The following is a 27,194-nucleotide window of genomic DNA, read 5'->3' as shown; positions in this document are numbered from 1 at the left end:
TTGTGGAAGAGATAAGGAAAACCACTGAACAGAAGACAGCTGACGAGCAGATGGTGAACAGAACACAATTTGCTTGACAGTCCAGGACAGGGGGCAGCCATGGATGGGTTTTACCCCTCGGCAGGAGGAGCTGGGCAGGACGGGCTCAGTGCCACCAGCTGGGCAGCACAAAGCCACTCCCCGCTGTCCCTGCGGGTGGTGACAGCCGCCTGCCTGTCCCTCCTCATCCTCACCACGCTGCTGGGGAACGCCCTGGTGTGCCTGGCCGTGCTCAGGTTCCCACACCTGCGCTCCAAGGTCACCAACCTCTTCGTGGTCTCCCTGGCCGTGTCCGACCTGCTGGTGGCCGTGCTGGTGATGCCCTGGAGAGCTGCCAGCGACGTGCTGGGCTTCTGGCCCTTCGGGGCCTTCTGTGACCTCTGGGTGGCCTTTGACATCACGTGCTGCACGGCCTCCATCCTCCACCTGTGCCTCATCAGCGTCGAGCGCTACTGGGCCATCGCCGAGCCCTTCCGCCACCAGAGGAGGGTGACACAGCGCCTGGCCTTCGTCACCATCGCGGTGGCTTGGCTGCTGTCCCTCCTCATCTCCTTCCTCCCCGTGCAGCTGCAGTGGCACAAGGCCCGGGAGCAGCTGGGGTTTAACGGCTCTGCGGAGGAGGGGAGCTGTGATCCCAGCCTCAGCAGGACCTACGCCATCTCCTCGTCCCTCATCAGCTTCTACATCCCCGTGGCCATCATGCTGGGCACCTACGGGCGCCTCTTCCGCCTGGCCCGGCGCCAGCTCCGTGGGATCTCCTCCCTGGAGACACCAGTGGGACAGAGCGACCACCCTCGGGAAACCTCCCTGAAAACCTCCCTCAAGAAGGAGGCCAAGGTGCTGCAGACCCTCTCCATCATCGTGGGCGTCTTCGTGTGCTGCTGGCTGCCCTTCTTCGTGCTCAACTGCCTGGTGCCCTTCTGCGACCCCGATCTCCACGTCCCGGGAGCGTCGCCGTGCGTCAGCAGGGCCGTGCTCAGCACCTTCACCTGGCTGGGCTGGGCCAACTCTGCCCTCAACCCCATCATCTACGCCTTCAACGCCGAGTTCCGCGCCGCTTTCGCCTCCCTGCTGGGCTGGGGCTGCCTGTGCTGCGGTGGCGCCGTGGAGACAGTGACCTTCAGCAACGAGCTGGTGTCCTTCCACCCTGACACCTCTGGGCTGGTGTCCTTCCATCCTGACAACTCTGGGCTGGTGTCCTTCCACCCCAACACCTCCGGGCCGGTGTCCTTCCACCCTGACACCTCCGGGCTGGTGTCCTTCCGTCCTGACACCTCTGGGCTGGTGTCCTTCCACCCCGACACCTCTGGGCTGGTGTCCTTCCATCCTGACACCTCCGGGCTGGTGTCCTTCCACCCTGACACCTCTGGGCACAGGGCTCTGCAGAGCCTCAGCCCACCCCAGCTGCTGCCCCACGCCGTGCTGCAGGTGGAGAGCCCCGAGGTGGCCTTGGAGAGGGTTTCTCCAGGCTCCTCCCCATCTCAGAATGCCCTTCCTGAGTGTGGGACCCCCGTGCAGCTGGGGAGGGTTCCCCCTCCGGCCAGCAGCGCCTTCCATTGAGCCTGGATGGGAAAAGAGGGGTGGGAAGGTCTCCAGCAGAGAGGGGAGAGGGGACATTCCTGTTCTCTGAGGAGCTGAGGAGCTGGCCAAATCCAGCTGGTCACTGGCCCGGTGGGACTGGGGCTGCCTTGTTTACCTGACTGCAGAATGTGGCTCCTTTTCTCTGCACAAGCTTCCTCTGTAATCCCATCAGGAAGCATCCTCCTCCTTTTCCTCCTCTTTTCCCTTCTCCCATCCCAAAGTGGCCTTGGAGAGGGTTTCTCCAGGCTCCTCTCCCCCTCAGATCCCCCTTCCTGAGTGTGGGACCCCCGTCTGGCTGGGGAGGGTTCCCCCTCTGGCCAGCAGCACCTTCCATTGAGCCTGGGTGGGAAAAAGGGCTGAATGCTGAACTCTGCTGTATTAATTTATAATTAATATTTATAATTCAGCGTGTTGTGTGGTGCTTGGAACTCCTGGCTTGGCACAAGAGAGGAGGGAGCACTCGGCTTTTCCCAGAACTGTTTTGGAAGAGTTTCTTGATACGTGTGGCAAAATTCTGGTGCTTAATCCAGGATGGTTTGTAAAGGGGTTGGGGGAAAGCAGGCAGCTCGGTGTGTCTGTGATGAACTGCAAAGGAAAGACAACAAAGAGGGCGAAGTGACCCATCGTGTGTCCTATTATTACCTGTATTTAATTATTTCATTAAATTAATGTGTTTAATTATTGTTAATTTTCCTGCAGCAGCTCTGACCCAGCACCAGGAGGGACAGGTGGTGACAGAGCCAGCCCCAAACCTGCCAGGCTCGGGAAGGAATCCCAGTGTGTTACAGACATTCCTGTGAGCAGACTGGGAAACGGGAACGGCTCCAAACTGGTGGGACTGGGGCTGCCTTTGGCACAGACCCCCTTGTTTACCTGGCTGCAGAATGTGGCTCCTTTTCCCCTTTTTCCCTTTTTCCCTGCACAGGTTTCCTCTGTAATCACACCAGGAAGCGTCTTCCTCCTTCTCCTCCTCCTCTTTTCCCTTCTCCTATCCCAAATTCCACACTGGGGTGGGTGAAATTATTCCAGGCTGGAGTTGGTCCCAGAGCAGGGATTGGGGCAGGATTTGTGCCTGACTCTGCTCTGTAATCCCAAAAAATCCACAGGTCACTGCTGGAGCTCTGGATGTGCCATGGGTGACCTGGGGACAAATTCTGGGTTTTTGGGTGAGGAGCAGAGGGGCCTGAGAAAAGTGATATTTGCAAAAGAGGGAAAGGAGGAAAAGCATCAACTCCATGTGGAAATCAGCAGACAGAGGGGAAAAATTGGAGGTTCCTCCTAATCCAAACCAGTCCAAACCAGCCACATTTGAATGTGCTGGGTTGGGAGAGTGTGGGAATTAACCCTGAGTAGGTGATGGGGAATTGTGCTGCTTTCCCAGCTGGAATTGCAGCGAGACAGGGAATGACTGCTGACTTTCAAGTGATTTTTCAGCCAGAAAAAATCGGGAATTTTAGGAAGAACGGCTTTAACAGAGAAAGGGAGAAGTGAGCACAGGGGAGGATAAGGGGATGTGGCTGCTGGGGGTTGATGTCTTGCCTGGCTTTATTTCCAGACTGGAACCCGCTCCTCTTGCCCGGGAAAGGGCCGGGAGATGTTCCAGTAAAACCGAGGCCGGGATTGTTTCCCGGGAGAGCCGAGGCCGGGATTGTTTCCCGGGAGAGCCGAGGCCCGGGGGATGTCCCGGGAAAGCCGAGGCCGGGGTTGTTTCCCGGTAAAGCAGCTCCGGACAGGCTGAAATCAGCCCCGGCCGTCCCGACCTCAGCAGCTCCGCTTCTGGAGCGCCCGGAGCCGAACGGGGACAGGGGATGAACCCGGCCCGGGAGGGTTTGGGGACAGCAGGGCCAGGAGCGCTGCCGGGGATGGGGCCGGGACGGAGAGGAAGAACCGGGGATGAGGAGAAAGAAGAACCGGGAGCGAGAGGGAAGAAGAACCGGGAGCGAGAGGGAGAGAATCGGGATGAGGGGGAAGAGCCGGGACAGGCCGAGAGGAGCCCAGACCGAGCGGGACCAGCACGGACGGGGACGGAAAAGTTCGGATCAGTCGGGAGGAACTGGGACGGGTCGGAACGATCCAGGACGGAGCGGGAGGAGCCGGGATAGAGCGGGAGGAGCCGGAACCGGGCGGGACGAGCCGGGACGGAGCCGGGATGGAGCCGGGATAGAGCGGGAGGAGCCAGAACCGAGCAGGAGGAGCCAGGGCTGGGCGGGAGGAGCCGGGATGGAGCGGGAGGAGCCGGGATGGAGCGGGAGGAGCCGGGATGGAGCGGGAGGAACCAGAACCGGGCGGGAGGAGCCGGGGCCGGGCGGGAGGAGCCAGAACCGGGAAGGAGGAGCCAGACCCAGGCGGGAGGAGCCAGAGCTGGGCGGGAGGAGCCAGAACCGGGAAGGAGGAGCCAGAGCCGGGCGGGAGGAGCCAGAGCCGGGCGGGAGGAGCCAGAACCGGGAAGGAGGAGCCCAGATCGAGCGGGAGGAGCCGGGGCCGGGCGGGAGGAGCCAGAGCCGGGCGCAGGCGCTGCTCCGGCATCCGCTGCTCGGCCGGGCCTGGCGGTGAGGGCGCGGGGGGACCCGGCCGGGGCGGCCGCAGCCGGGGGGGACACCGGGGGTGCGGAACGGGGGCGCGGCGGGGCCGGGAGCGGGGATGGGGGCGATGGGGGGGTCGGGGTGAGGGTGATGATGATGATGATGATGGTGGTGGTGGTGGGGACGGGAGGCAGCACGTGGCGCTGGGACATGGGGGGGCAGGCGGATGCAGAGAGCGGGATGGGGGTGTCCGGGATAGGGGGATAACGGAGGGCAGAGAGGCTGGGGGTGCACAGGGCTGGGGGAAATTGGGATGGCCGGGGCTGGGGGATTTTGGGGTGCCCGGGGCTGGGGGATTTTGGGATGCCCTGGGATTTTGGGGATCGCGGGGTGCAGACGGAGCCAGCACAGGGGCGGGTGAGATTTGGGCACCCGTGGGCGGGGGTTGGCGGCTGTCCCTTCCTCCATGTGCTCGTGTCCCTGTCCCTCCACGTGCGTCCCTCCCTCCAGGTGTGTCCCCCTTCCTCAGGTGTGCCCCAGTCCCTCCAGGTGTGTTCCTGTCCCTCCATGTGCCCCCGGCCTTCCAGATGTGCCGTTGTCCCTCCACGTGTGTCCCTGTCCCTCCATGTGTCCCTGTCCCTCTAGCTGTTCCCCTCTCCCTCAGGTGTGTCCCTCCATGTGTGTCCCTGTCCCTCCAGATGTGTCCCTGTCCCTCCCTTCAGGTGTTCCCCTGTCCCTCCATGTGCTCCTCTCCCTCCATGTGTCCCTGTCCCCCGGCAGGCTCTCCCTGTCCCTCCATGTGCCCCTGTCCCTCAGGTGTGTCCCTGTCCCTCCCTCCATGTGTGTCCCTGTCCCTCCATTGTGTCCCTGTCCCCCGGCAGGCTGTCCCCTGGCTCTGTGCCCCATGGATGGCGTTTTCCTGTCGCCCAGCGAGGATGAGTTCGTGGGCAGGATCGTGGAGGAGCTGGAGCACTTCATGGAGCAGGGCCAGCACCACCGGTGGGTCCCTGACTGTCCCCAGGGACACCTGGGCAGCGCCTGGGACACCTGGGCACCTTGGGCTTGTGCTTGGCATCGATTTTCTGGTGTGAAAGCAGCAGCATTTGGGGTCTGGCTGTGGGATCCCCTCCCCTGGTCACACCTTCAGGCAGGGCTTTGTGGCCTTTGGTGGCTTTCTGCTCGTCCTGGGTTCACCTGGAGCTGTTCCCAACCCAGTGACCTTTGGAGCCCTTGGGGTGGCCAAGCCCAGGGTGCTGGACAGGAGCTGAGCTGAGCTCCCTGCCAGCTTCTCCTGACCTTAAATATTTGTTTCAGTCCTTCTTTAAAATAAAATGTTTGGCAAGGAAATTCCCTGTGCCATTGGCAAAGACTCGGGGACAAACCAGGTGGCAGCAGTGACATTGAACGTGGAGTTTGTTTATCCATTCTTGCTTTATTCCTGGCTTCCAGGTGGGAAATGAGTTTTAGAGGAATTTTAAAGTTTGGTAGAAGGTTAATATATTTATAAATTTATAATTTATAAAGTTTGATAAAAGGTTTATATATTTATAGTATATATTTGTGAATAAAGAGTTATATATAGTATATAACTATATATATATAGTTGTATACTATATAAAGGTTTATATAGTATATATTTGTATATAAAGAATGTATATATATATTTGTATATATATAGTATATATATACTATATATACACTATATATACTATATATAATGTATATATAGTATACATACTAAATATATACTATATATATACTAAATATATAGTATATATATAATATATATATATACTAAATACATACTATATATAGTATATATTTGTATATAAGGAAGGTTTATATAGTATATATTTGTATATAAAGAATGTATATATATGTATATATATATTTGTGTATGTATAGTATATATATTTAGTATATATACTATATATACTAAATATATACTATACATAGTATATATATAGTATACATACTAAATATATATTATATATTTAGTATATATACTATATATATAGTATATATACTAAATATATAATATATATATATACTCAATATATACACTATATATATAGTATATATTTGTATATAAGGGAGGTTTATGTAGTATATATTTGTATGTAATTTTTGGGATAAATACTGATTTAGAAATGTTACAGAATAAGATATTGTGGAGAGAGAAATGAAATGAGGCTCAGCCTGGGAGGGAGGGCATCTGTAGCAGCTTTCTGCTGGTGCTTCCCAGCTTTTCTCATATGGATACAGCAGGAAGGAGAGTCCAGGCCAAGGCCTTGGGCCAGGCATTCCCCACACTCCATTTAATGTGTAAAATGTGTCTGGCTGCAAATCTGACAAGTCATTTGTGCCTTTAATACCCCCAAGTCCTGCTTGCCTTTTTTTCTGATTTAAACCCCGTGCTGGGGATGCCTCAGGGATGAGGTTATTGAATGTTTCCACCATCCCCATCCCTCCCTGCACGTTCCTGTTGCCCTGAGCCCTCTCTCCTTGCAGGGTGCTGCTCTTCCCACCCCTGTCCAGCCGCCTCAGGTACCTGATCCACAGGACCGTGGAGAACATGGAGCTGCTGAGCAGCTTCTCGGTGGGAGAGGGCTGGAGGAGGAGGACAGTCATTTGTCACTCTGCTGTCAGGTGAGCTGTGATCCCCTGGGTCAGGGCTGGCAACCATCAAAACCCTGGGATGGTTTGGGAGGCACCCGAAACTCATCCCAGTGCCACCCCTGTCACCTTCTGGGGACACCCCCACTGTCCCAGGTGCTCCAGGCCCCAATGTCCAACCTGGCCTTGGGCATTCCAGGGATCCAGGGGCAGCCACAGCTCACTGGGAATTACCTCCCACCCTCACAGGGAACAATTCCTGCCCAACATCCCATCCATCCCTGCCCTCTGGCAGTGGGAGCCATTCCCTGTGTCCTGTCCCTCCATCCTCGTCCCCAGTCCCTCTCCAGCTCTGCTGGAGCCCCTTCATGCCCTGGAAGGGGCTCTGAGCTCTCCCTAGAGTCCCTGGAGCATTCCCAGCTCTCCCAGCCTGGCTCCAAAGGGTTTCCAGCCTGATCCATCAGGCACAAAGTCACCGTGTCCCATTCAGGTTCTCCATTACCAGTGGCACCTCCCAGACCCCAAGGCACAGCGGGATTTTCCCTTTGGGAATTTGATGCTTCTCCTCCTTTTCCCCTGGGCTTGCCCTGCTCCCCTCTCCCCATCCTCTCCTTCCCAGTCCCTCTCCAGCTCTCCTGGAGCCCCTTCAGGCTCTGAAAGGGGCTCTGAGCTCTCCCTGGAGCATTCCCAGGTCTCCAGCCCTTGGATCAGGCACAAAATCACTTTGTCCCATTCAGGTTCTCCATTACCAGTGGCAGCTCCCAGACCCCAGGAACAGTGGGATTTTTGGGAATTTTTCCTCTTGGGAATTCCCTTTTTGATGCTTTTCCCCTGGGTTTCCCCTCTCACCATCCCCTCCTTCGCAGGCTTCCCAGCGAGCCCTCCAGTGACCACAAGCCGGGTCCCGGCGCTGCCCGTGCGCAGCGCCCGGCGCAGCCCTGGGGCCGGGGGGCGCGGGGGGCCCGGGGGCTGCGCCACGCCGGGGACACCACGCACGGGGACAGCGCCCGCGCCACCGTGGGCTCGGGCAGGATCTCCAGACCGCCCCGGAGGAAAGCAGAGCGAGCCCCGTTCGTGCCCCGCGGGGGCCGGAGAAAGGCGAATTGGAGGGAGCGGGAGAGCCCCGGGGATGAGGCGGCTGCAGGAGGGGAAAACGGCGGCAGGAATCCCAGCCGGGAGCGGCAGGACCTGGGCGGGGCTGGGAAGGAAGAGCATGTCCCTGGGAGAGGCAGCGCTGAGCATCCCCTGCGTGGTGAGGAGGTGCCGTCCTTGGGAAATGGCGGCGATTCCTGCGAGCGGGAAGGTCGGGGTGAGGACTGTTCCCATTCCCCAAATTCTGCACACCACCAACACCCACCTGAGGCAGAGCAGGAAGAACCAAGCCATGGCAGCACCATTGTTCCAGAGCACAGCAAACACCCACCTGAGGGAGGAGAGGAAGAATCAATCCATGGCAGCACCATTGTTCCAGAGCACAGCAAACACTCACCTGAGGCAGAGGAGGAACCAAGCCATGGCAGCACCACCATTCCAGAGCACAGCAAACACCCACCTGAGGGAGGAGAGGAAGAACCAAGCCATGGCAGCACCACCATTCCAGAGCACAGCAAACACTCACCTGAGGCAGAGGAGGAACCAAGCCATGGCAGCACCACCATTCCAGAGCACAACAAACATCCACCTGAGGGAGGAGAGGAAGAACGAAGCCATGGCAGCACCACCATTCCAGAAGGCAGCGACTTCCAGGCCCAGCTGCAGGAGGAGAAGCAATCCAGCCGGGATTCCAGAGGGTTGGAGTGTGGGAGGAGCTGTGTCCCTTTGGAGAACCACGGTGGCAGCAGGACAGCCCCAGGTGTGACAGCCCCAGGTGTGACAGACACTGTGGTGGATCAGCATTCCCGGAATTCCCAGGGAGTCCCGGCTGTTCCCAGCCCCAGCGCTGGGCAGGTGGAGCAGGAGCCCCTGCAGAAGGTTCTGGAAGGTCCAGCCGAGGCTGTGGCTGCCCCTGAGCCGCTCCATGAGGGAGATCCAGGGCGGATCCAGGGGAAGGAGGAAGAGGAGGACAAGGAAGGCTCCGGTGTGGCCGAGGCAATGAGGAGGGGCCTGGATTTGGCTGCAGGGGACAGAGAGGGGACGAGGCAGAGCGGCCTCGAGGACGACTGCATGGCAGAGCTCCTGGCTGAGGTGATTTGGGGCAAAACCTGGGGGAAAAGGGGAAGGAGGCGCCCCTGGGAGGGGATCCCATGTCCAGGTGGGGCTGGAGTGGCTGAGGTGACGATTGGGCTCTGAGGGGGTGAGGAATGGGCTTTTTGGGTGGTTTTTTTTTGTGGTTTTTTTTTTGTTTTTTTTTTTTTTTTGGTTTGTTTTTTTTTTTCTTTTTGTTTTTGCCTTTGCTTTTTGTTTTTGTTATGGCTTTTCCTTTTTGTTTTTGAGTGACAAAACTAGCTTTTGTCTCCTCAAAAAGGAAAGAAGCCCAGAACTTCCTCCTCTCAATTAGGTGAAAAAGGCATTTCATAGACCTGGGGGACTTCACCTCAAACTTAAGGATAGCCAATTGGACAAAGCCAATAAGTCCCACCTGAGCAATTCACTAGAAAAAGAAGAGAACAAAGCAACTAATCGCTTTTGTGAGGGTGTTTAACCAGGAGAAAGAACCTCTTGCACCTAAATCAGTTTTTCTTTGTAAAGAGCTTTGTTATTTTGCCTTTATTAAAATCTTTTTGTTCCCAGCACTGCCACAGAAGCCATCCTGCTGATTTTATGCCAAGGCGGCTGAGCTAGCTCAAATATGAAATAAAACCTCCGAGAGCTTGTGAGACCTCACTCAAAGCAGCTCAAGGGGGTGAAACTCGAGCCTGGGGCTCATTGTTTTGTATTTAATCCCTGTTTGGGTCTCCCCAGATCGTTGGGAACCTGTCAGTGAAGGACATCAGCATCGAGAGGATCTCTGTGGATTACTCTGGCTACGGGGAGGCGCAGGTCAGCGAGGGGGACCTGGCCCACGTCACCGAGATCTACGACTTCCCCTCGTCCCTGAAAACCGAGGATCTGCTGGGAATGTTCTCGGATTTCCAGTGAGCGACAGCCCAGGGGCCTCAGCAGGGCGGGGAGCTGGGATTGGCACCAAAATTCTGAGTTTTGGTTTCACCTTCCCCTCATTGTGGGCCTCAAAGGAACTTTCCCTGCAGTTGAGGCCTGGTTTAAAGCACAGCTTTGCTCCACATTTCTGGCTCCCAAATTCTGGATTTTTACTTTTATTTCCCCTCTTTGTGGGCCTCAAAGGGGCTTTTCCAGTAGCTTAGGCCTGGTTTAAAGCCCAGCTTTACTCCATGGCTCTGGCACCCAAATTCTGAATTTTTGTTTCACCTTCCCCTCTTTGTGGGCCTCAAAGGAACTTTCCCTGCAGTTGAGGCCTGGTTTAAAGCACAGCTTTGCTCCACATTTCTGGCTCCCAATTTCTGGATTTTTACTTTTATTTCCCCTCTTTGTGGGCCTCAAAGGGGCTTTTCCAGTAGCTTAGGCCTGGTTTAAAGCCCAGCTTTACTCCATGGCTCTGGCACCCAAATTCTGAGTTTTAGTTTCACCTTCCCCTCTTTTTGTGTCTCAAAGGAACTTTTCCTGCAGTTTAGGCCTGGTTTAAAGCCCAGCTTTACCCTGTGGCTCTGGCACCCAAATTCTGAATTTTAATTTCACCTTCCCCTCTTTGTGTTCCTCAAGGGCTTTTGCTGCAGTTTGGGCCTCGTTTAAAGCCCAGCTCTACTCCCAAATTCTGAATTTTAGCTTCATCTTCCCCTCTTTGTGTGCCTCAAAGGAGCTTTGCCCTTTCCCCCATTGAAAATGGGAATAATGCTTTGGGAAACTCCATAAATCACTGAGAACCCTCGTGGGGCTGCTGGGTTTTGTTGGGCCTTTGTTTTTCTTGACATTAAAAATAGAAATTATTTTCTTTTCTTTCTCTTCAGTGAAAGTGGCTTCAAAATCCAGTGGGTGGATGACACCCATGCCCTGGGAATCTTCTCCAGCCCCTCCACAGGTACTGATTTTATTTTATTTTTTATTACATTTTATTTTTATTTTTATTTTTATTTTTATTTTTATTTTTATTCATTTTATTTTGTTTTATTTTTGTTTTTTATTTTACTTATTTTATATATTTTATTTTATCTGTTATTTTATTTTATTTTATTCCATTTTATTCTGTTTCTTTCTTCCCGTTCCTTTCCATCCTCATGGGTTTTGGGAAGCTGGAATTTCTGGGCTGGGATGTGGAAAGTGCTTTTGAATTGCCTTGGATACAGCTGTGTGCACTCTTAGAAATTACAAATAATAATAATGATAATCAAGAGGTTTTTCACCTTTTTTTTCCCATTTTTTTTTTATCTTTTATGACTTGAAAAAAATTTCAATCACCTCCCAAGGATGTTGGGAGGGGGATGACACCAAAAATCTGGATAAATTCATTTTTTTGGGGGGACAAAACCCCAAGTGCAGCTCAGAGCCAGCCCTGGGGGGGTTCCTCTCATATCCCAACAGGTTCTGCTCTTTTATTTGAGATTTTCCCTAAAAAGTGCCAAGATTCTTCTAAAATAACATTTTTTTCAATTTTTTGGGATTATTCCTGATGGGGAATTGTTCCCACCACGATTTCAGCTGCTTTAGTCCAAGCCTTGAGCAAATGCTGAGATCTCTGAGTGGTTTTGTGCTTTTTTTTGTGGGTTTTTGTTTTTGATGGGAAAGATCTTTGAAGAGTTTTGTGTTAGGAATGAGGGATGGATGGGATTTTTGGGATTTTGGTCTTCAGGTTGTTGTTTATTCTTCCCTTATTAAAATCTCAGCACTCTGTCTGCACCTCAGGGTACAGAGGAGGCACCAAAAGTCACCAGACCCAGATTCGAGCTCTTTTAAAGCTGTTTTGTCCAATTAACTCTTGGATGTATTTTATTTCCACTTCCCTACCAATAACTCATTATTTGTCTGTCCAACATCTGCACTGAGGTTCTTTCTAATGCATCCCCTGTGCCCCCAGCACTGCAGGAAATGGAGCAGGTGAAGAACAAGAAGGGGATCAGACAGTGCCCAAAATCCTCCAGCTTGGCCCCTGCCCACCTCCAAACTAAAAACCCAAAAATTTTCCCTCCATACTAAACTTTTTCTTCCACACTCAACTTTTTCTTCCATACCAAAAACTTTTCCCATACTAAACTTCTTTTTCCACACAAAACTTTTTCCATACTAAACTCTTTTCCTCCATCCTAAACCTTTTCCTCCACACTAAACTTTTATCTTTCATCCTAAACTTTTTTTCCCATCCTAAATTTTTTCTTCATACTGAAGTTTTTCCTCCATACTCAACTTCTTCTTCCCTACTTAATTTTTTTCCACATTAAACTTTTTTCTCCATATTAAACTTCTTTTTTCTCCATGGTAAACTTTTTCTTCCATACTGAATTTTTTTTCCCCTACTAAACTCTTTTTTCCATGCTAAACTTTTCTTTCCACCCTAAACTTTTTCTTCCCTACTAAACTTTTTCTTCCATTCTAAAAACTTTTTCCACACTAAAGTTTTTCCTCCATACTAAACTTCTTCTTCCGTATTAACTTTATTTTCCACATTAAACTTTTTCTTCCATACTAAAGTCTTTCCTCCATACTGAACTTTTTCCATACTAAACTTTATTTTCCATATTAAACTTTCTCCTCCATACTAAACTTTGAACTGTTTTTCCATACTCATCTTTTTCTTCCACACTAAACATTTTCTTCCATACTAAAAACTTTTTCCTCCACACTAAAGCTTTTCTTCTATACTCAACTTTTTTTACATTAAACTTTTTTGTCCCACACTAAACTTTTCTTTCCATCCCAAACTTTTTCTTCCATACTGAACGTTTTTCCACATTAAACTTTCTTTTCCTCCATCCTAATCTGTTTCTTCCACACTCAACTTTTTCTTCCATACCAAAAACTTCTCCCATACTAAACTTCTTTTTCCACACAAAACTTTTTCCATACTAAACTCTTTTCCTCCATCCTAAACCTTTTCCTCCACACTAAACTTTTATCTTTCATCCTAAACTTTTTTTCCCATCCTAAATTTTTTCTTCCCTACTTAAGTTTTTCCTCCATACTAAACTTCTTCTTCCCTACTTAATTTTTTTCCACATTAAACTTTTTTCTCCATATTAAACTTCTTTTTTCTCCATGGTAAACTTTTTCTTCCATACTGAATTTTTTTTCCCCTACTAAACTCTTTTTTCCATGCTAAACTTTTCTTTCCATGCTAAACTTTTCTTTCCATGCTAAACTTTTTCTTCCCTACTAAACTTTTTCTTCCATTCTAAAAACTTTTTCCACACTAAAGTTTTTCCTCCATACTAAACTTCTTCCGTATTAACTTTATTTTCCACATTAAACTTTTTCTTCCATACTAAAGTTTTTCCTCCATACTAAACTTTTTCCATACTAAACTTTATTTTCCATATTAAACTTTTTCCTCCATACTAAACTTTGAACTGTTTTTCCATACTCATCTTTTTCCATCACACTAAACCTTTTCTTCCATACTAAAAACTTTTTCCTCCACACTAAAGCTTTTCTTCTATACTCAACTTTTTTTACATTAAACTTTTTTGTCCCACACTAAACTTTTCTTTCCATCCCAAACTTTTTCTTCCATACTGAACGTTTTTCCACATTAAACTTTCTTTTCCTCCATCCTAATCTGTTTCTTCCACACTCAACTTTTTCTTCCATACCAAAAACTTTTCCCATACTAAACTCTTTTCCTCCATCTTAAACCTTTTCCTCCACGCTAAACTTTTATCTTTCATCCTCAACTTTTTTTCCCATCCTAAATTTTTTCTTCCATACTGAAGTTTTTCCTCCATACTAAACATCTTCCCTATTAACTTAATTTTCCACATTAAACTTTTTCTTCCATACTTAAGTTTTTCCTCCATACTAAACTTCTTCTTCCCTACTTAATTTTTTTCCACATTAAACTTTTTTCTCCATATTAAACTTCTTTTTTCTCCATGGTAAACTTTTTCTTCCATACTGAATTTTTTTTTCCCCTACTAAACTTTTTTTTCCATGCTAAACTTTTCTTTCCATCCTAAACTTTTTCTTCCCTACTAAACTTTTTCTTCTATTCTAAAAACTTTTTCCACACTAAAGTTTTTCCTCCATACTAAACTTCTTCCGTATTAACTTTATTTTCCACATTAAACTTTTTCTTCCATACTAAAGTTTTTCCTCCATACTGAACTTTTTCCATACTAAACTTTATTTTCCATATTAAACCTTTTCCTCCATACTAAACTTTGAACTGTTTTTCCATACTCATCTTTTTCTTCCACACTAAACCTTTTCTTCCATGCTAAAAACTTTTTCCTCCACACTAAAGCTTTTCTTCCGTACTCAGCGTTTTCTACATTAAACTTTTTTTTCCCCACTAAACTTTTCTTTTCCATCCTAAACTTTTTCTTCCACACTAAACTTTTTCCTCCATACTGAATTTTTCTTCCATACAAAACTTTTTCCATACTGAATTTTTTTTCTGTACTAAACTTTTTCTTCCACATTAAACATTTTCCTCCATCCCAAACTTTTTCTTCCATACTGAACTTTTTTCTCTGTACTGATTTTCTCTTCCATACTAAACCTTTTTCATACTGAACTTTTTCTTCCATACTAAACTTTTTTCCCACATTACGCTTTCTTTTCCTCCACACTAAACTTTTCTTTCCATCCTGAACTTTTCCTTTCATCCTAAATTTTTCTTCCACACTAAGCTTTTCCCTCCATACTGAACTTTTCCTCCATATTAAACTTTTTCCATACTGAACTTCTTCTTCCGCATTAAACTTTCTTTTCCTCCATCCCAAACTTTTTCCTCCATCCTAAACTTTTTCTTCCATCCTAAAGTTTTTTCCACATTAAACTTTTCTCCATCCTAAACTTTCTCTCTTCCATACTGAACTGTTTTTCCACACTAAACTTTTTCCTCCACACCAAACTTTTTCTACATTAAGCATTTTCCACACTAAACTTTTCTTTCCATCCTAAACTTTGTCTTCCACACTAAACTCTTTTTTCCACACTAAACTTTTTCCTCCATACTGAATTTTTCTTCCATACTAAACTATTTCCTTCACACTAAACTTTTTCTTCCACATTAAACTTTTTCCTCCACACTAAACTTTTTCTTCCATCCCAAACTTCTTCTTCCATCCTACACTTTCCCCCCCCACTAAACTTTTCTTTCCATCCTAAACTTTTTCTTCCGTCCTATGTTTTTCCTCCATACTAAACTTTTCCCTCCATACTGAATTTTTTCTCCTGACTAAACTTTTTCTTCCACACTACACTTTTTCTTGCCTACTAAATTTCTTTTTCATACTCAACTTTTTCCTCCATCCTAAACTTTTTTCCATGTTAAACTTTTCCTCCACACTAAACATTTTCTTCCATCCTAAAACTTTTTTCCATGTTAAACTTTTTCCTCCATACTAATCTTTTTCCTCCATGCTAATGTTTTTTTTCTACCATACTACACTTTTTCCATACTAAACTTTCTTTTCCTCCATCCTAAACTTCTCTTTCTTCCATCCCAAACGTTTTCTTCCATACTGAACGTTTTTCCACATGAAGCTTTCTTTTCCTCCATCCTAATCTGTTTCTTTCACACTGAACTTTTTCTTGCCTACTAAATTTCTTTTTCATACTCAACTTTTTCCTCCATCCTAAACTTTTTTCCATGTGAAACTTTTTCCTCCACACTAATCTTCTTTTTCCTCCATGCTAAACTTTTTCTTCCATATTAAACCTTTTTTCCATCCTAAACTTCTTTTTCCTCCATCCCAAACTTTTTCTTCCGTCCTCAATTTTTCCCCCCACACTAAAGTTTCTTTTCCTCCACACTAAACTTTTTCTTCCTCACTAAACTTTTTCTTGCCTGCTAAATTTTTCATACTAATCTTTTCCCTCCATGCTAAACTTTTTATCCATACTACACTTTTTCCTCCATCCTAAACTTTTTCTTCCACACGAAACTTTTTTCCACATTAAACTTTCCTTTCCTCCACACTAAACTTTTTCCATACTAAAATTTTCCCCCTATACTAAACTTTTTCTTCCATCCTAAAGTTTTTCTTCCATGTTAAACTTTTTCCTCCACACTAAACTTTTCCCCCACACTGAACTTTTTCTTCCACACTAAACTTCTTCCTCCATACTAAATGTTTTCTCCCATCCTAAAGTTTTTTTTTTCCATGTTAAACTTTTTCCCCCATGTTAAACTTTTTCCCCCATGTTAAACTTTTTCTTCCATACTACACTTTTGTTCCATACTGCACTTTTTTCCATACTGCACTTTTTTGTAATGTAGTGTTTTTTATGGATTTTTTTTTGGCACTGAGCTGTGGTGTGGAATTTTGCTGCAATTCAGATTTAATTTAATTTTTCCATACTGCACTTTTGTTCCATACTGCACTTTTGTTCCATACTGCACTTTTTTTCCATACTACACTTCTTTTTCCATACTAAACTTCTTTTTTCCATGCTAAACTTCTTCTTTTTCCATACTAAAACCCCCAAGTTTCTCACCCTGTGCTGAACTCCACCACGATCCATTTCACACACTCATAATTCCCATTCATCCCAAAGCCTGGGCAGCTTTCTCCATGGACAAAGGTTAAAAGCAGAGTTCCCCTGGGGGTCAGGACATCTCAGGACAGGCAGAGGAGTCTCCCCTGGAGTTCCAGCCCAGCCTGATGTGAATTTTGGGGTTAATTCCAGCCCTTTTGTGTCCCTGCAGCCTCGCAGGCCCTGGGCCGCCGCTACCCCTGCCTGAAGATCCGGCCGCTGCTCCACGCCAGCAAACAGGCCAAGGTCAAGGCCCTGCAGAGACCGAGTGAGGCACAGCTCCCTGAGCCCCCCTGGAATCCCCTGAGCCCACCCCAGTGTTCCTGGAATCCCCTGGACCCACCCCTGGAATCCCCTGAACCCACCCCACTTCTCCTGTATTTCTCCAAATCCACCCCGATTCCCCTGGAATTCCCTAAACCCACCCCACTTCTCTTGGAATATCCCTAAATCCACCCCATTTCTCTTTGATTTCCCTAAATCCACCCCACTTCTGGATTTCCCTAAATTCACCCCAATTCCCCTGGAATTCCCTGAACCCACCCCAATTCCCCTGAATTTACCCACCTCCACCCCAATTCTCCTGAATTTTCCCTAAATCCACCTCACTTCTCCTGTAATTCCCTGAACCCACCCCACCTCTCCTGGATTCCTCTAAACCACAGATTTCTCCTAAATTTCCCTAAATCCATCCCCTTCTCTCCTGGATTTCTCTAAATCCACCTCCCTTCTCCTGGAATTCCCTCAATCCACCCCATTTCTCTTGGATTTTCTCTAAACCCACTTCTGGAATTCCCTAAATCCACCCCAATTCCCTTGGAATTCCCTAAACACACTCCACTGGTCCTGGAATTCCATAAAAACCCACCCCAGTTCTCCTGAATTTCCCTGAACCCACCTCACCTCTCCTGGATTCCTCTAAACCACAGATTTCTCCTAAATTTCCCTAAATCCATCCCCTTCTCTCCTGGATTTCCCTAAATCCACCCCACTGCTCCTGAATTTCCCTAAACCCACCCCAATTCCCCTGAATTTCCCCAAATCCACCTCAATTCTCCTGGAATTCCCTAAATCCACCCCAATTCCCCTGAATTTCCCTAAATCCACCCCAATTCCCCTGAATTTCCCTAAATCCACCCCAATTCCCCTGAATTTCCCTAAATCCACCCCAATTCCCCTGAATTTCCCTAAATCCACCCCAATTCCCCTGAATTTCCCTAAATCCACCCCAATTCTCCTGGAATTCCCTAAATCCACCCCAATTCCCCTGGAATTCCCTAAATCCACCCCAATTCCCCTGGAATTCCCTAAATCCACCCCATTTCTCCTGCATTTCCCTAAACCCACCCCAATTCTCCTAAATTTCCCTAAATCCATCTCCTTCTCTCCTGAATTTCCCCAAATCCACCCCACTTTTCCTGCATTTCCCTAAATCCACCCCAATTCCCCTAAATTTCCCTAAATCCACCCCACACTTCTCCTGCATTTCCCACCCCTCACTGGTCCACATGACAAATTCACATTCAGGACCAATTATTTTTCTTTCTGATTGGTTTTTTTTTATGGATTTTTTTTTTTGGCTCTGTGGTGTGAAATTTTGCTGGAATTCAGATTTAATTTAATTTAATTTTTTTTTATTTTGGTGTAATTTGCTGCGATTTTGGGCAGCTGGCAGGGGAAGAGTTGAGCTGGAATTGGGATTTTTTTTGGCATCAAATTCCCCAGGGATTTTCCCTCTCTCCCCCCTGGCAATCCAAAGCAGACAAACCCAATCTTGTGGTTGGCATAATTTTATTGAGGAAGGAGAAATGGTGAAGCTGAGCCGTGAACGTTGATTGATTACCATTGATTGATTGATTGATTAATTATTGATTGGTTGATTGATTGATTGATTTCATTGCCTTCCAATCACATTGATCAGGTCCAGTTGCCACAGGAAAGCAAAGCCACGAAGCTCAGCAGCAGCAGAGACTCTGAACCAACAATTCCTGGCTTTTTCCAGCTCACTGCAGTCACAATAAATTCAATTTTAATGCTTTAAAGGGAACACTGTCACAGGGACAAACTGCTGAGGTTCAGCACTGCTGGATTTAAAGGAAAGATCCAAAAAAATTTGGTTTATTTGCATCTCCCCTTCATCTGTTTTTTCATTTATTCGCTCTTCTGAATCAGGTTAAATGGAAATATAATTATTTTAAATTTATTGTCAATTAACTAATTACTAAATATAATAATCAAACATAAATTCTGTTGGTATCCAGTTTCAATTGATTATTTTCCAAACACAAATTTGGATTTTAATTAGCTGACAGTGTCTCTTTTAAAAATTATTTTTAAATTTTTTTTTTCCCCTTAATGAATGAAACTTCAGGAAAAACAACCAGAGCCCCCCTTGCTGTGTAGATAACAACTTCAAATTGATAAAAGATTAATTAATTAATCCTCAAATTTAAATTATGGTGGACTTGGTGAGATTTTGGTGGATTTCCTTGCAGATGGAATTGGAACAATCCAAAAAAATGGAGGGCACTGAGCAAGGGCCTTCCCAAATGATCTGAAATATTCAGATATCATTTTAAATGCAGATTTTTTAAAATTTTGCAAGGATTTTGGCTGCTGATTTTTTTTGAGGATTTTCAATTGGATAAATGGATGAATGGCCTGGGTTTTTCCAGGCGTGGAAAGGGATGGGATGTTGGGAATTTTGGCAATTCACAGGGATGGGATGTTGGGAATTTTGCCAATTCACAAGGATGGGATGTTGGGAATTTTGCCAGGAATAATTCCTGGGAAGAGGATGGGGAACAATTTTCCACACAGCAGAAGAAGAGCCCTGAACCTTTTTGGTGACCAAACAGCCCCAGTGGGAAACACGGAATCACAGAATCACAGAATTCCTAGGTTGGAGGAGACCTTTAAGACCATCGAGTCCAACCCAATTCCATATCCTGAAAAATTCCATAATCCTGAAAAAAACCCAATTCACTCACCGAGACAGAAAAGCTTCAGGTCAATGAAGGAACAGAACAGCAGGGGAAAAAAAAAAAAAAAAAAAGCTGATTTTTGGGGGGATTTAAGCACAAACTTCTCCCGGATCGTTCCCCAGGTGGGTAAAATTTATTTTTATTTTTATTTTTTATTTTTTTTCCCCTAGAGCTGCTTCAGCTGGGGAAGGAGAGGCCCCAGACGGACACGGCCGTGGCCAGGAGGCTCCTGTCCCACGCCCTGGGCTGGAGGCAGCGGCAGCAGGAGGAGCCCTCAGGGAATGAGGATTTCCAGCCAGAACCCCTGGATCAGGAGGAATAAACCCCCCCCAAAAAAAAAACAAAAATCAACCCCTGTTGAGGCTGTAAAGATGAGCATGGCCGTGCTATTAAATGCATGCAGAGCAGGGGGGGTGTTTCCTTTAGTGGGGTTTTTATTTTTTGTTTTTTGGAGCCCTGGGAAGTGCTGGAATTCTGTGTTGGGGGTTTAAAGAGCATCCGGGGAAGGTGCAGGAGTGAGGTGGTTTCTTTATTCCTCATCCCTGCTCTGTTTTCCAACAAAAAATTAGCATTAAGAGTCAGAAAATTGGGATTTTTTTGGGGGCCAAAGTTCAACTCCAAGCAAGGGCAGGAGTTGGAAAATCTGTTCCGAGTTTGTTGTGATGTTGCTGTTGGGATATCCCAGAACACTGACGGGCAGTGAATCCAAGTTTTAGGGGATTTTTTTTTTTTTCCTTATTTACAGAGTTTCAAGAGGCTGAAACTTCCCTGTTGGTGAGGAAAGTTGGGATCTGCTCATCAGGGAGAAAAAAAACCTCCAGGATTTGCCTGTGCTGGGTTTAAAATGAGCTTCCACCCCCATCCCAGGCTCTGCTCCTGCTCCAGGCTGGAATTCTGGGGGAAAACTGGAATTTTCCCATTGCCAGGAGGTTAAAACCTGCTGGAGCACTGGAGAAATGACAAATACTCAAAATATTCCTGCATTTTTAAGCCTCACAACGCCCCTGTGAGGTTTTGGGGGAAGTTTGGAATTCCCTGTGGAATCAGCTGGAATTGATGTAGGAGAGGGGAGAAAACCCCCCAAAAATTCCATGAATTGTGAGGAGAAAATACACCAAGGGCTTCTGAAGTGATATTTCCTTTTTCCAGGGAAAAGGTGTTTTTTTTTTTTGGAGCTCTGTAGCAAAGTGTGTCCTCAGACAAACAGAGGAGAGGCAGAAATTCCCTCTGCAAGGTGAAGAAAAGATGGAATATCCAGTCAGGAGGTGATTCCTGGATGGACACAGCACCTGTGGGATGGGAATTCCCAGCCCAGGGGCCTCACTCGTCCCTGGGAATCTGCTGAGTGCTGGGTCGCTTCAGGGAGCTTTTGTTCCCTGGGAGATTCCGTATGAAATTGAAATTCCATGTGAAATTCCATGTGAAATTCTCTGTGAAATTGAAATTCCCTGCAAAATTCCGTATGAAATTGAAATTCCATGTGAAATTCCATATGAAATTCCCTGTGAAATTGAAATTCCCTGTGAAATTCCTTATGAAATTGAAATTCCATGTGAAATTCCATGTGGGATTCTTGGTGAAATTGAAATTCCCCTGTGAGATTCTGTATGAAATTGAAATTCCATGTGAAATCCCATATGAAATTCTCTGTGAAATTGAAATTCCCTGCGAAATTCCTTATGAAATTGAAATTCCATCTGAAATTCCCTGTGACATTGAAATTCCCAGTGAGACTCCTTATGAAGTTGAAATTCCCTGTGGAATTCCGTATGAAATTCCATATGAAATTCCATGTGAAATTGAAATTCCCCATGAAATTCCCTGTGAAATTCCATGTGAAATTGAAATTCCCTGTGAAATTAAAATTCCACGTGAAATTCCATATGAAATTCCCTGTGAAATTTAAGTTCCCTGTGAGATTTCTTATGAAATTGAAATTCCCTGTGAAATTCCATATGAAATTCCCTGTGAAACTGAAATTCCCTGTGAGATTCCTTATGAAGTTGAAATTCCCCGTGAAATTCCATATGAAATTCCATGTGAAATTGAAATTCCATATGAAATTGAAATTCCCTGCGAAATTAAAATTCCACGTGAAATTCCATATTCAATTCCCTGTGAAATTGAAGTTCCCAGTGAGATTCTTTATGGAATTGAAATTCCCTGTGAAATTCCATATGAAATTCCTGTGAGATTTCTTATGAAATTGAAATTCTGTATGAAATTGAAATTCCCTGTGAAATTCTATATGAAATTCCCTGTGAAATTGAAATTCCCCGTGCAATTGAAATTCCCTGTGAAATTCCATATGAAATTCCCTGTGAAACTGAAGTTCCCTGTGAGATTTCTTATGAAATTGAAATCCCCTGTGAAATTCCCTGTGAAATTCCATATGAAATTCCCTGTGAAATTGAAGTTCCCTGTGAGATTTCTTATGAAATTGAAATTCCGTATGAAATTGAAATTCCCTGTGAAATTCCATATGAAATTCCCTGTGAAACTGAAGTTCCCTGTGAGATTTCTTATGAAATTGAAATCCCCTGTGAAATTGAAATCCCCTGTGAAATTCCAGGTTCTGCGTTTGCTCCCTCCCCTCCGGAGCGCGGCCGTTGTTGGATCCAAGCGTTTTCACTGCAGTATTAAATTCAGCTTTTCACTGTTCTGCTCGCACAAACCTGCTCCTTTTTTTCCCGTTTTTTTTTTTTTTCTTTTTGTTGGTTTTTTTTTTTTTTTTGGGTTTTGTTTTTTTTTTCCTTTTAATTTTTCCCTTTCCTTCCGTTTCCTTGCCGAGCCGGAGCCGGTGCTGAGGAGGAGCGCGGGAAGCAGCAGCACAAAACGGGGAGCGGGAAAAGAGCTGAGAATTCCCAAAGGGCGCCTCGGGAGTGAGGGGTGAGGGCACTTTTGGGGTGGCTGGCACCCACCCCGAGCGCTGCAGAGTGCGGGAGGAACCTTTGGGACGGTGAAGAGCTGGAGCTGAGGAGAGCTGGAATGTTGGGAGCGCCCGAGCCGGGCAGGGAGAGGCTTCTTGGGGTGGGATCCAGAGTTTGGTGGAGGCTCCGATTCCTGGAGAGGGGCAGTGGTTGGGAAGGGCTGGAGCGGAGTCCTGGCTGCCCTGAGTGGTCGGTGGGGGATCCTACCGGGCAGAGACGACGTTATTTGTGAGTCCCCTGAAGTGATCGAACTTCTGCTCCGTCTCCTCGCTGAAGGAACCGCCTGGAGAGGCCACGGGGAGAGCAGGGGGGTCAGCAGGAGCATGGGAATAAACAGCTGGGAATACTGGGAAAACCAGCTGGGAATACTGGGAAAAGCCTTGGGAACACTGGGCAAACCCTTGGGAACAGGGGGGAGCATGGCAATAACCCTTGGGAACATGGAGAGAACGTGGGAGTAACCCGTGGGATCACCAAGAGAGCCAGGGGTGAGCAGGAGAGGGGAAAACAGGGAGAGGGTGGGAAAAACACCTGGGAATATTGGGAGAGCATGGGAATAACAGCTGGGAACACTGGGAGAGGGTGGGAAAAACAGCTGGGAACACTGGGAGAGCATGGGAATAACTCTTGGGACCACCAGGAGAGGGAAAACAGCTGGGAATACTGGGAAAACCATTGGGAACAGGGGGGAACATGGGGAAAACCCTTGGGGTCAGCAGGAGAGGGAAAAACACCTGGGAATACTGGGAGAACATGGGGAAAAACCTTGGGATCGCCAGGAGAGCAGAGGGTCAGCAGGAGAGGGAAAACCAGCTGGGAATACTGGGAGAGGGTGGGAAAAACACCTGGGAATACTGGGAGAGGGTGGGAATAACACCTGGGAAATGCTGGGAGAGGGAAAAACAGCTGGGAATACTGGGAAAACCCTTCGGAATACTGGGAAAACCCTTGGGAACAGGGGGGAACATGGGGAAAACCCTTGGGGTCACCAGGAGAGGGAAAAACAGCTGGGAATACTGGGAGAGGGTGGGAAAAACACCTGGGATCACCAGGGGAGAGGGAAAAGCACCTGGGAATACTGGGAGAGCATGGGAATAACTCTTGGGATCACCAGGAGAGGGAAAAACCCTTGGGATCACCAGGAGAGAACGTGGGAGTAACCCTTGGGATCACCAAGAGAGCCAGGGGTGAGCAGGAAAGAGGAAAACAGCTGGGAATACTGGGAAAACCATTTGGAACGGGAGAGAATGGGAAAAACACCTGGGAACACTGGGAGAGGGTGGGAAAAACACCTGGGAAATGCTGGGAGAGGGAAAAACACCTGGAAATACTGGGAGAGGATGGGAATAACCCTTGGGAACACTGGGAGAGGGGAAAAATAGCTGGGAATAGTGGGAAAACCATTGGGAACAGGGGGGAACATGGGGAAAACCCTTGGGGTCACCAGGAGAGGGAAAAACAGCTGGGAATACTGGGAGAGGGTGGGAAAAACACCTGGGATCACCAGGGGAGAGGGAAAAACACCTGGGAATATTGGAAGAGGGTGGGAAAACCCTTGGGAATACTGGGCAAACCCTTGGGAACAGGGGGGAGCATGGCAATAACCCTTGGGAACATTGGGAGAGGGAAAAACCTTTGGGAATACTGGGAGAGCACAGGGAAAGCACTTGGGATTGGGAACACCAGGAAAGCAGAGGGTGAGGAGGAAAAAAAATACTTGGGAACACCATGAGAGGGAAAAGCACTTGGAAAATGGGGAGAGCACAGGAAAAACCCTTGGGAACACGGGGAGGACATGGGAAAAAGCCCTTGGAATCACTGGGAGAGGGGAAAACCCTTGGAAACATCAAGAGAACACGGGAAAAACACTTGGGAATACTGGGAGAGGGAAAAACCCTTGGGAACATGGGGAGAGCATGGAGAAAAACCCTTGGGATCACCAAGAGAGGGAAAAACCCTTGGGAACACGGGGAGAGCATGGAGAAAAACCCTTGGGATCACCAAGACAGGGAAAAACCCTTGGGAGCATGGAGAGGACATGGGGAAAACCCTTGGGAACACCAAAAGAACATGGGAAAACCACTTGGGAACATTGGGAAGGTGCAGGGTGAGGAGGGAAAAACACTTGGGAACACTGGGAGAGGAAAAAACCCTTGGGAATACCAGGAGAGCACAGGGAAAAGCACTTGGGAACATCAGGATTGGGTGGAACCAGTGCCCTGGAAATGAAGGGCTCAAAGGTTTGGGGTTAATTAAACGAAGTTTTAATTAAATCTTGCCCTAACTGGCACAGCCAGGAGATCCCAGAAGAGCTGGATGAGGATTTGCAAGACTGAATGACCCAAATTTCACTGGTTTGGTGCTTAAAAAAATAAAGTGAGGCCCAACAAGGCCTGCGAGGGTGTGAGGGCTCTGCTCTGAACCAGAAATGAGCCCTAATTTCTCTCAAATTAGGACAAAGTGAAAGTCAAAACCTTTATTTTTAACCAGAACTATCTCCCAGCTCAGCTGCAGAGCCCAAACAACAGCTGGAATGGGCTTCACTTTCCTGAACTAGGTCACAGCCTGAAATGTGACACACAAGACCAGAATTTTCTGCTGAAATCCCAACAAAATAATGAGAAAAATCTGGATTTTTTTTTTGTTTTTTTTTTTTTTTTCCAGGAAAAACATTCCTTGAAGAAGGGAATTTTCAAAGCTGGCTTGATTTGGAGCTGGGCAGGGAGTTGCCTTAATTCATTTTTTGTGGTAAAAACAGTCCTGAAAAGCCCCCAAATTAATTCCATTTTCCATGGTTTTGACAATGGAATAATCCAAATTTAAATTAGTTTGGCTTTGATATTTCCAGGACTGAAAAGAAAAATAATACTAAATGATAAAATTTAATTTTTTCCCAAGAAAACAGAGATTTCCCTGACATTCCAGGGACATTTTAATTCCTGCCTGCTACAGCAGGAATCCTCTTTCCCACTGTTTCGTTTGCTTTCCAAGAGAAGATTTGTGATCCCATGAGATCCCAACTTGGCAAAATTAATTGGATTTTGGGAAGAAGGAATTTCCCAGGACGCTGGGATTGCACCAGAGCTATTCAGGGAGGGGGTAAAACATGAAATTCCTGGCCTGAGAGGAATCCTTGGAGCTTTCCAGGGGATCCCAGCCCTCACCTATGTGGCAGTTGTACATCCAGATGCGCTGCCCGTCGTAGCGGCTCCGGCATTTCATGACGTTGTTGGAATAATCCGACTCTGCCACCTCGTAGTTGGGGTTGATCACCACCTGGGAGGGGTGCAGGGACAGGGGTGGGGTTGTTAAAGGGGGATTTGGCAGGATCAGTTGGTTTTTATGGCATTTTTTTAGGCAAGAAAAATGGAAATATTATTTGTTTTGTAAAGGGAGAGAAAGGAGTAGAATAAAGGCAGGTCGGGGAATCCTGGGATGGTTGGGGTGGGAAGGGACCTGAAATCCCATCCAGAGCCACCCCTGCCATGGCAGGGACACCTCCCACTGTGCCAGGGGGCTCCAGCCTGGCCTTGGGCACTGCCAGGGATCCAGGGGCAGCCACAGCTCCCTGGGAATTCCATCCCAAAATCCCATCCATCCCTGCCCTCTGAGAATTCCATCCCAAAATCCCATCCATCCCTGCCCTCTGAGAATTCCATCCCAAAATCCCACCCATCCCTGCCCTCTGAGAATTCCATCCCAAAATCCCATCCATCCCTGCCCTCTGGCAGTGGGAGCCATTCCCTGGCAGAATTCCAGCATTTTTGGTTCCTTTTCCAGGTGAGAAACCGCTCACCTGGTGGGTGGGTGTAGAGTTCCCATGTCCTGTCTGTGCAAACTCAGCTCCCAGGTGTGAAAAAAATCAGGGAATGGTTTGGGTTGGAAGGGATTTAAACCCATCCAGAGCCACCCCTGCCATGGGACACCTCCCATTGTCACCTTGGACCCTCCAGGGATCCAGGGGCAGCCACAGCTCCCTGGGAATTCCATCCCAGCCCTTCCCATGCTCATTCCTTCCCAATATCCCACCCCAATCTCACTTTTCCCAGTTTGAAGCCATTCCCTGTGTCCTGTCCCTCCATCCCTTGTGCCCAGTCCCTCTCCTGGAGCCCCTTCAGGCCCTGCCAGGGGCTCTGAGCTCTCCTGGATCCTTCCCTTCTCCAGGGGAACATTCCCAGTTCCCTCAGCCTTTCCTCCCAGCAGAGCTGCTCCATCTCCAGCTCACCACAGCCACCCCTTCCCCCGTGCCCCAAAATGTCCCTCCAAACCCCCACTTTCCATTTCACACAGCCCAGACAGAAACAATTCCTCTCCTTTCCCTCCTTCCCAGTGCCACTGGCTGTTTTTTGGACCAGGACAATTCCCCCCATGGGCCTGGCCAGTATTCCTGCAAAAACCCCAAAACCAGCACCTGGGAATCCCAAAATTCAGGGAATGCTGCTGACAACCAGCTCCAAAGAGGGGTGCTGTGCTTTGGGGGTGTGACGACACTGTCAGCAACATCAGCTGGGCTGGGCCTATCCAGGATTAGCTGGACTTGGATTTTTTACAGACTTTAATCTTCAAACTGGGCCCTGATTTTTCCCTTGGGATCATGTGTTGATTATCCTTCTGGATAATCCTTTATTTTTAAGGCATCTGGGAATAGAATCCCTTTATAAACAGAATTTGGAGGTGTGAAATGAACAAATTTGGTGAATTCTGGATGTGATTGGTAGGATAAAAGCAGTGGGGGTGTCCCAGGTCCGTCTGTCCCACCTGGAAGAGGTGTTGATTATCCTGGTGGATAATCCTTTATCTTTAAGGCATCTGGGAATAGAATCCCTTTACAAACAGAATTTGGAGGTGTCAAATGAACAAATTTGGTGAATTCTGGA

The 27,194-nt window shown here is 47.4% G+C and overlaps 3 protein-coding genes across 11 annotated transcripts in view; 2 read left to right on the top strand and 1 right to left on the bottom strand.

The window, feature by feature from the left end:
• On the top strand, nt 1–1,926 carry LOC134428472 (D(1) dopamine receptor-like). The gene is made up of 2 exons (XM_063175207.1): nt 1–1,203; nt 1,426–1,926. The coding sequence occupies exons 1-2, from the start codon at nt 100–102 to the stop codon at nt 1,597–1,599; spliced, it is 1,278 nt and encodes a 425-aa protein (XP_063031277.1). The 5' UTR covers nt 1–99; the 3' UTR covers nt 1,600–1,926.
• Nucleotides 1,927–4,088: 2,162 nt separating this feature from the next.
• On the top strand, nt 4,089–22,047 carry R3HCC1 (R3H domain and coiled-coil containing 1). 9 transcript variants are annotated; one of them, XR_010030417.1, is made up of 9 exons: nt 4,089–4,169; nt 5,024–5,141; nt 6,654–6,791; nt 7,625–8,942; nt 9,660–9,832; nt 10,721–10,791; nt 16,576–16,671; nt 19,558–20,909; nt 21,133–22,047. XR_010030417.1 is itself a non-coding variant. In XM_063175358.1 (9 exons), exons 2-9 carry the CDS (start codon nt 5,047–5,049, stop codon nt 19,707–19,709), a joined length of 1,785 nt encoding a protein of 594 aa, XP_063031428.1. In that variant the 5' UTR covers nt 4,089–4,169; nt 5,024–5,046; the 3' UTR covers nt 19,710–22,047. The 9 variants fall into 9 exon arrangements, 8 of the variants coding, with proteins under 8 accessions (XP_063031428.1, XP_063031427.1, XP_063031423.1 ...); XM_063175358.1 differs by having other exon boundaries at nt 7,625–8,181; nt 8,440–8,942; nt 19,558–22,047; XM_063175357.1 differs by having other exon boundaries at nt 7,625–8,181; nt 8,377–8,942; nt 19,558–22,047.
• Nucleotides 22,048–22,086: 39 nt separating this feature from the next.
• Nucleotides 22,087–27,194, bottom strand: part of LOXL2 (lysyl oxidase like 2) — an 82,170-nt gene continuing 77,062 nt past the window's right edge. The window contains 2 exon segments of the mRNA XM_063175350.1: nt 22,087–22,600; nt 25,482–25,593. Coding sequence (XP_063031420.1) covers nt 22,521–22,600; nt 25,482–25,593 — 192 coding nt within the window. The 3' untranslated portion in view covers nt 22,087–22,520.

Source organism: Melospiza melodia, chromosome 23, assembly GCF_035770615.1.
Source record: "Melospiza melodia melodia isolate bMelMel2 chromosome 23, bMelMel2.pri, whole genome shotgun sequence".
NCBI lineage: Eukaryota > Metazoa > Chordata > Aves > Passeriformes > Passerellidae > Melospiza > Melospiza melodia.
Note: the sequence above shows the minus strand (reverse complement) of the source record. Positions and strands in the feature narration are given on the sequence as shown.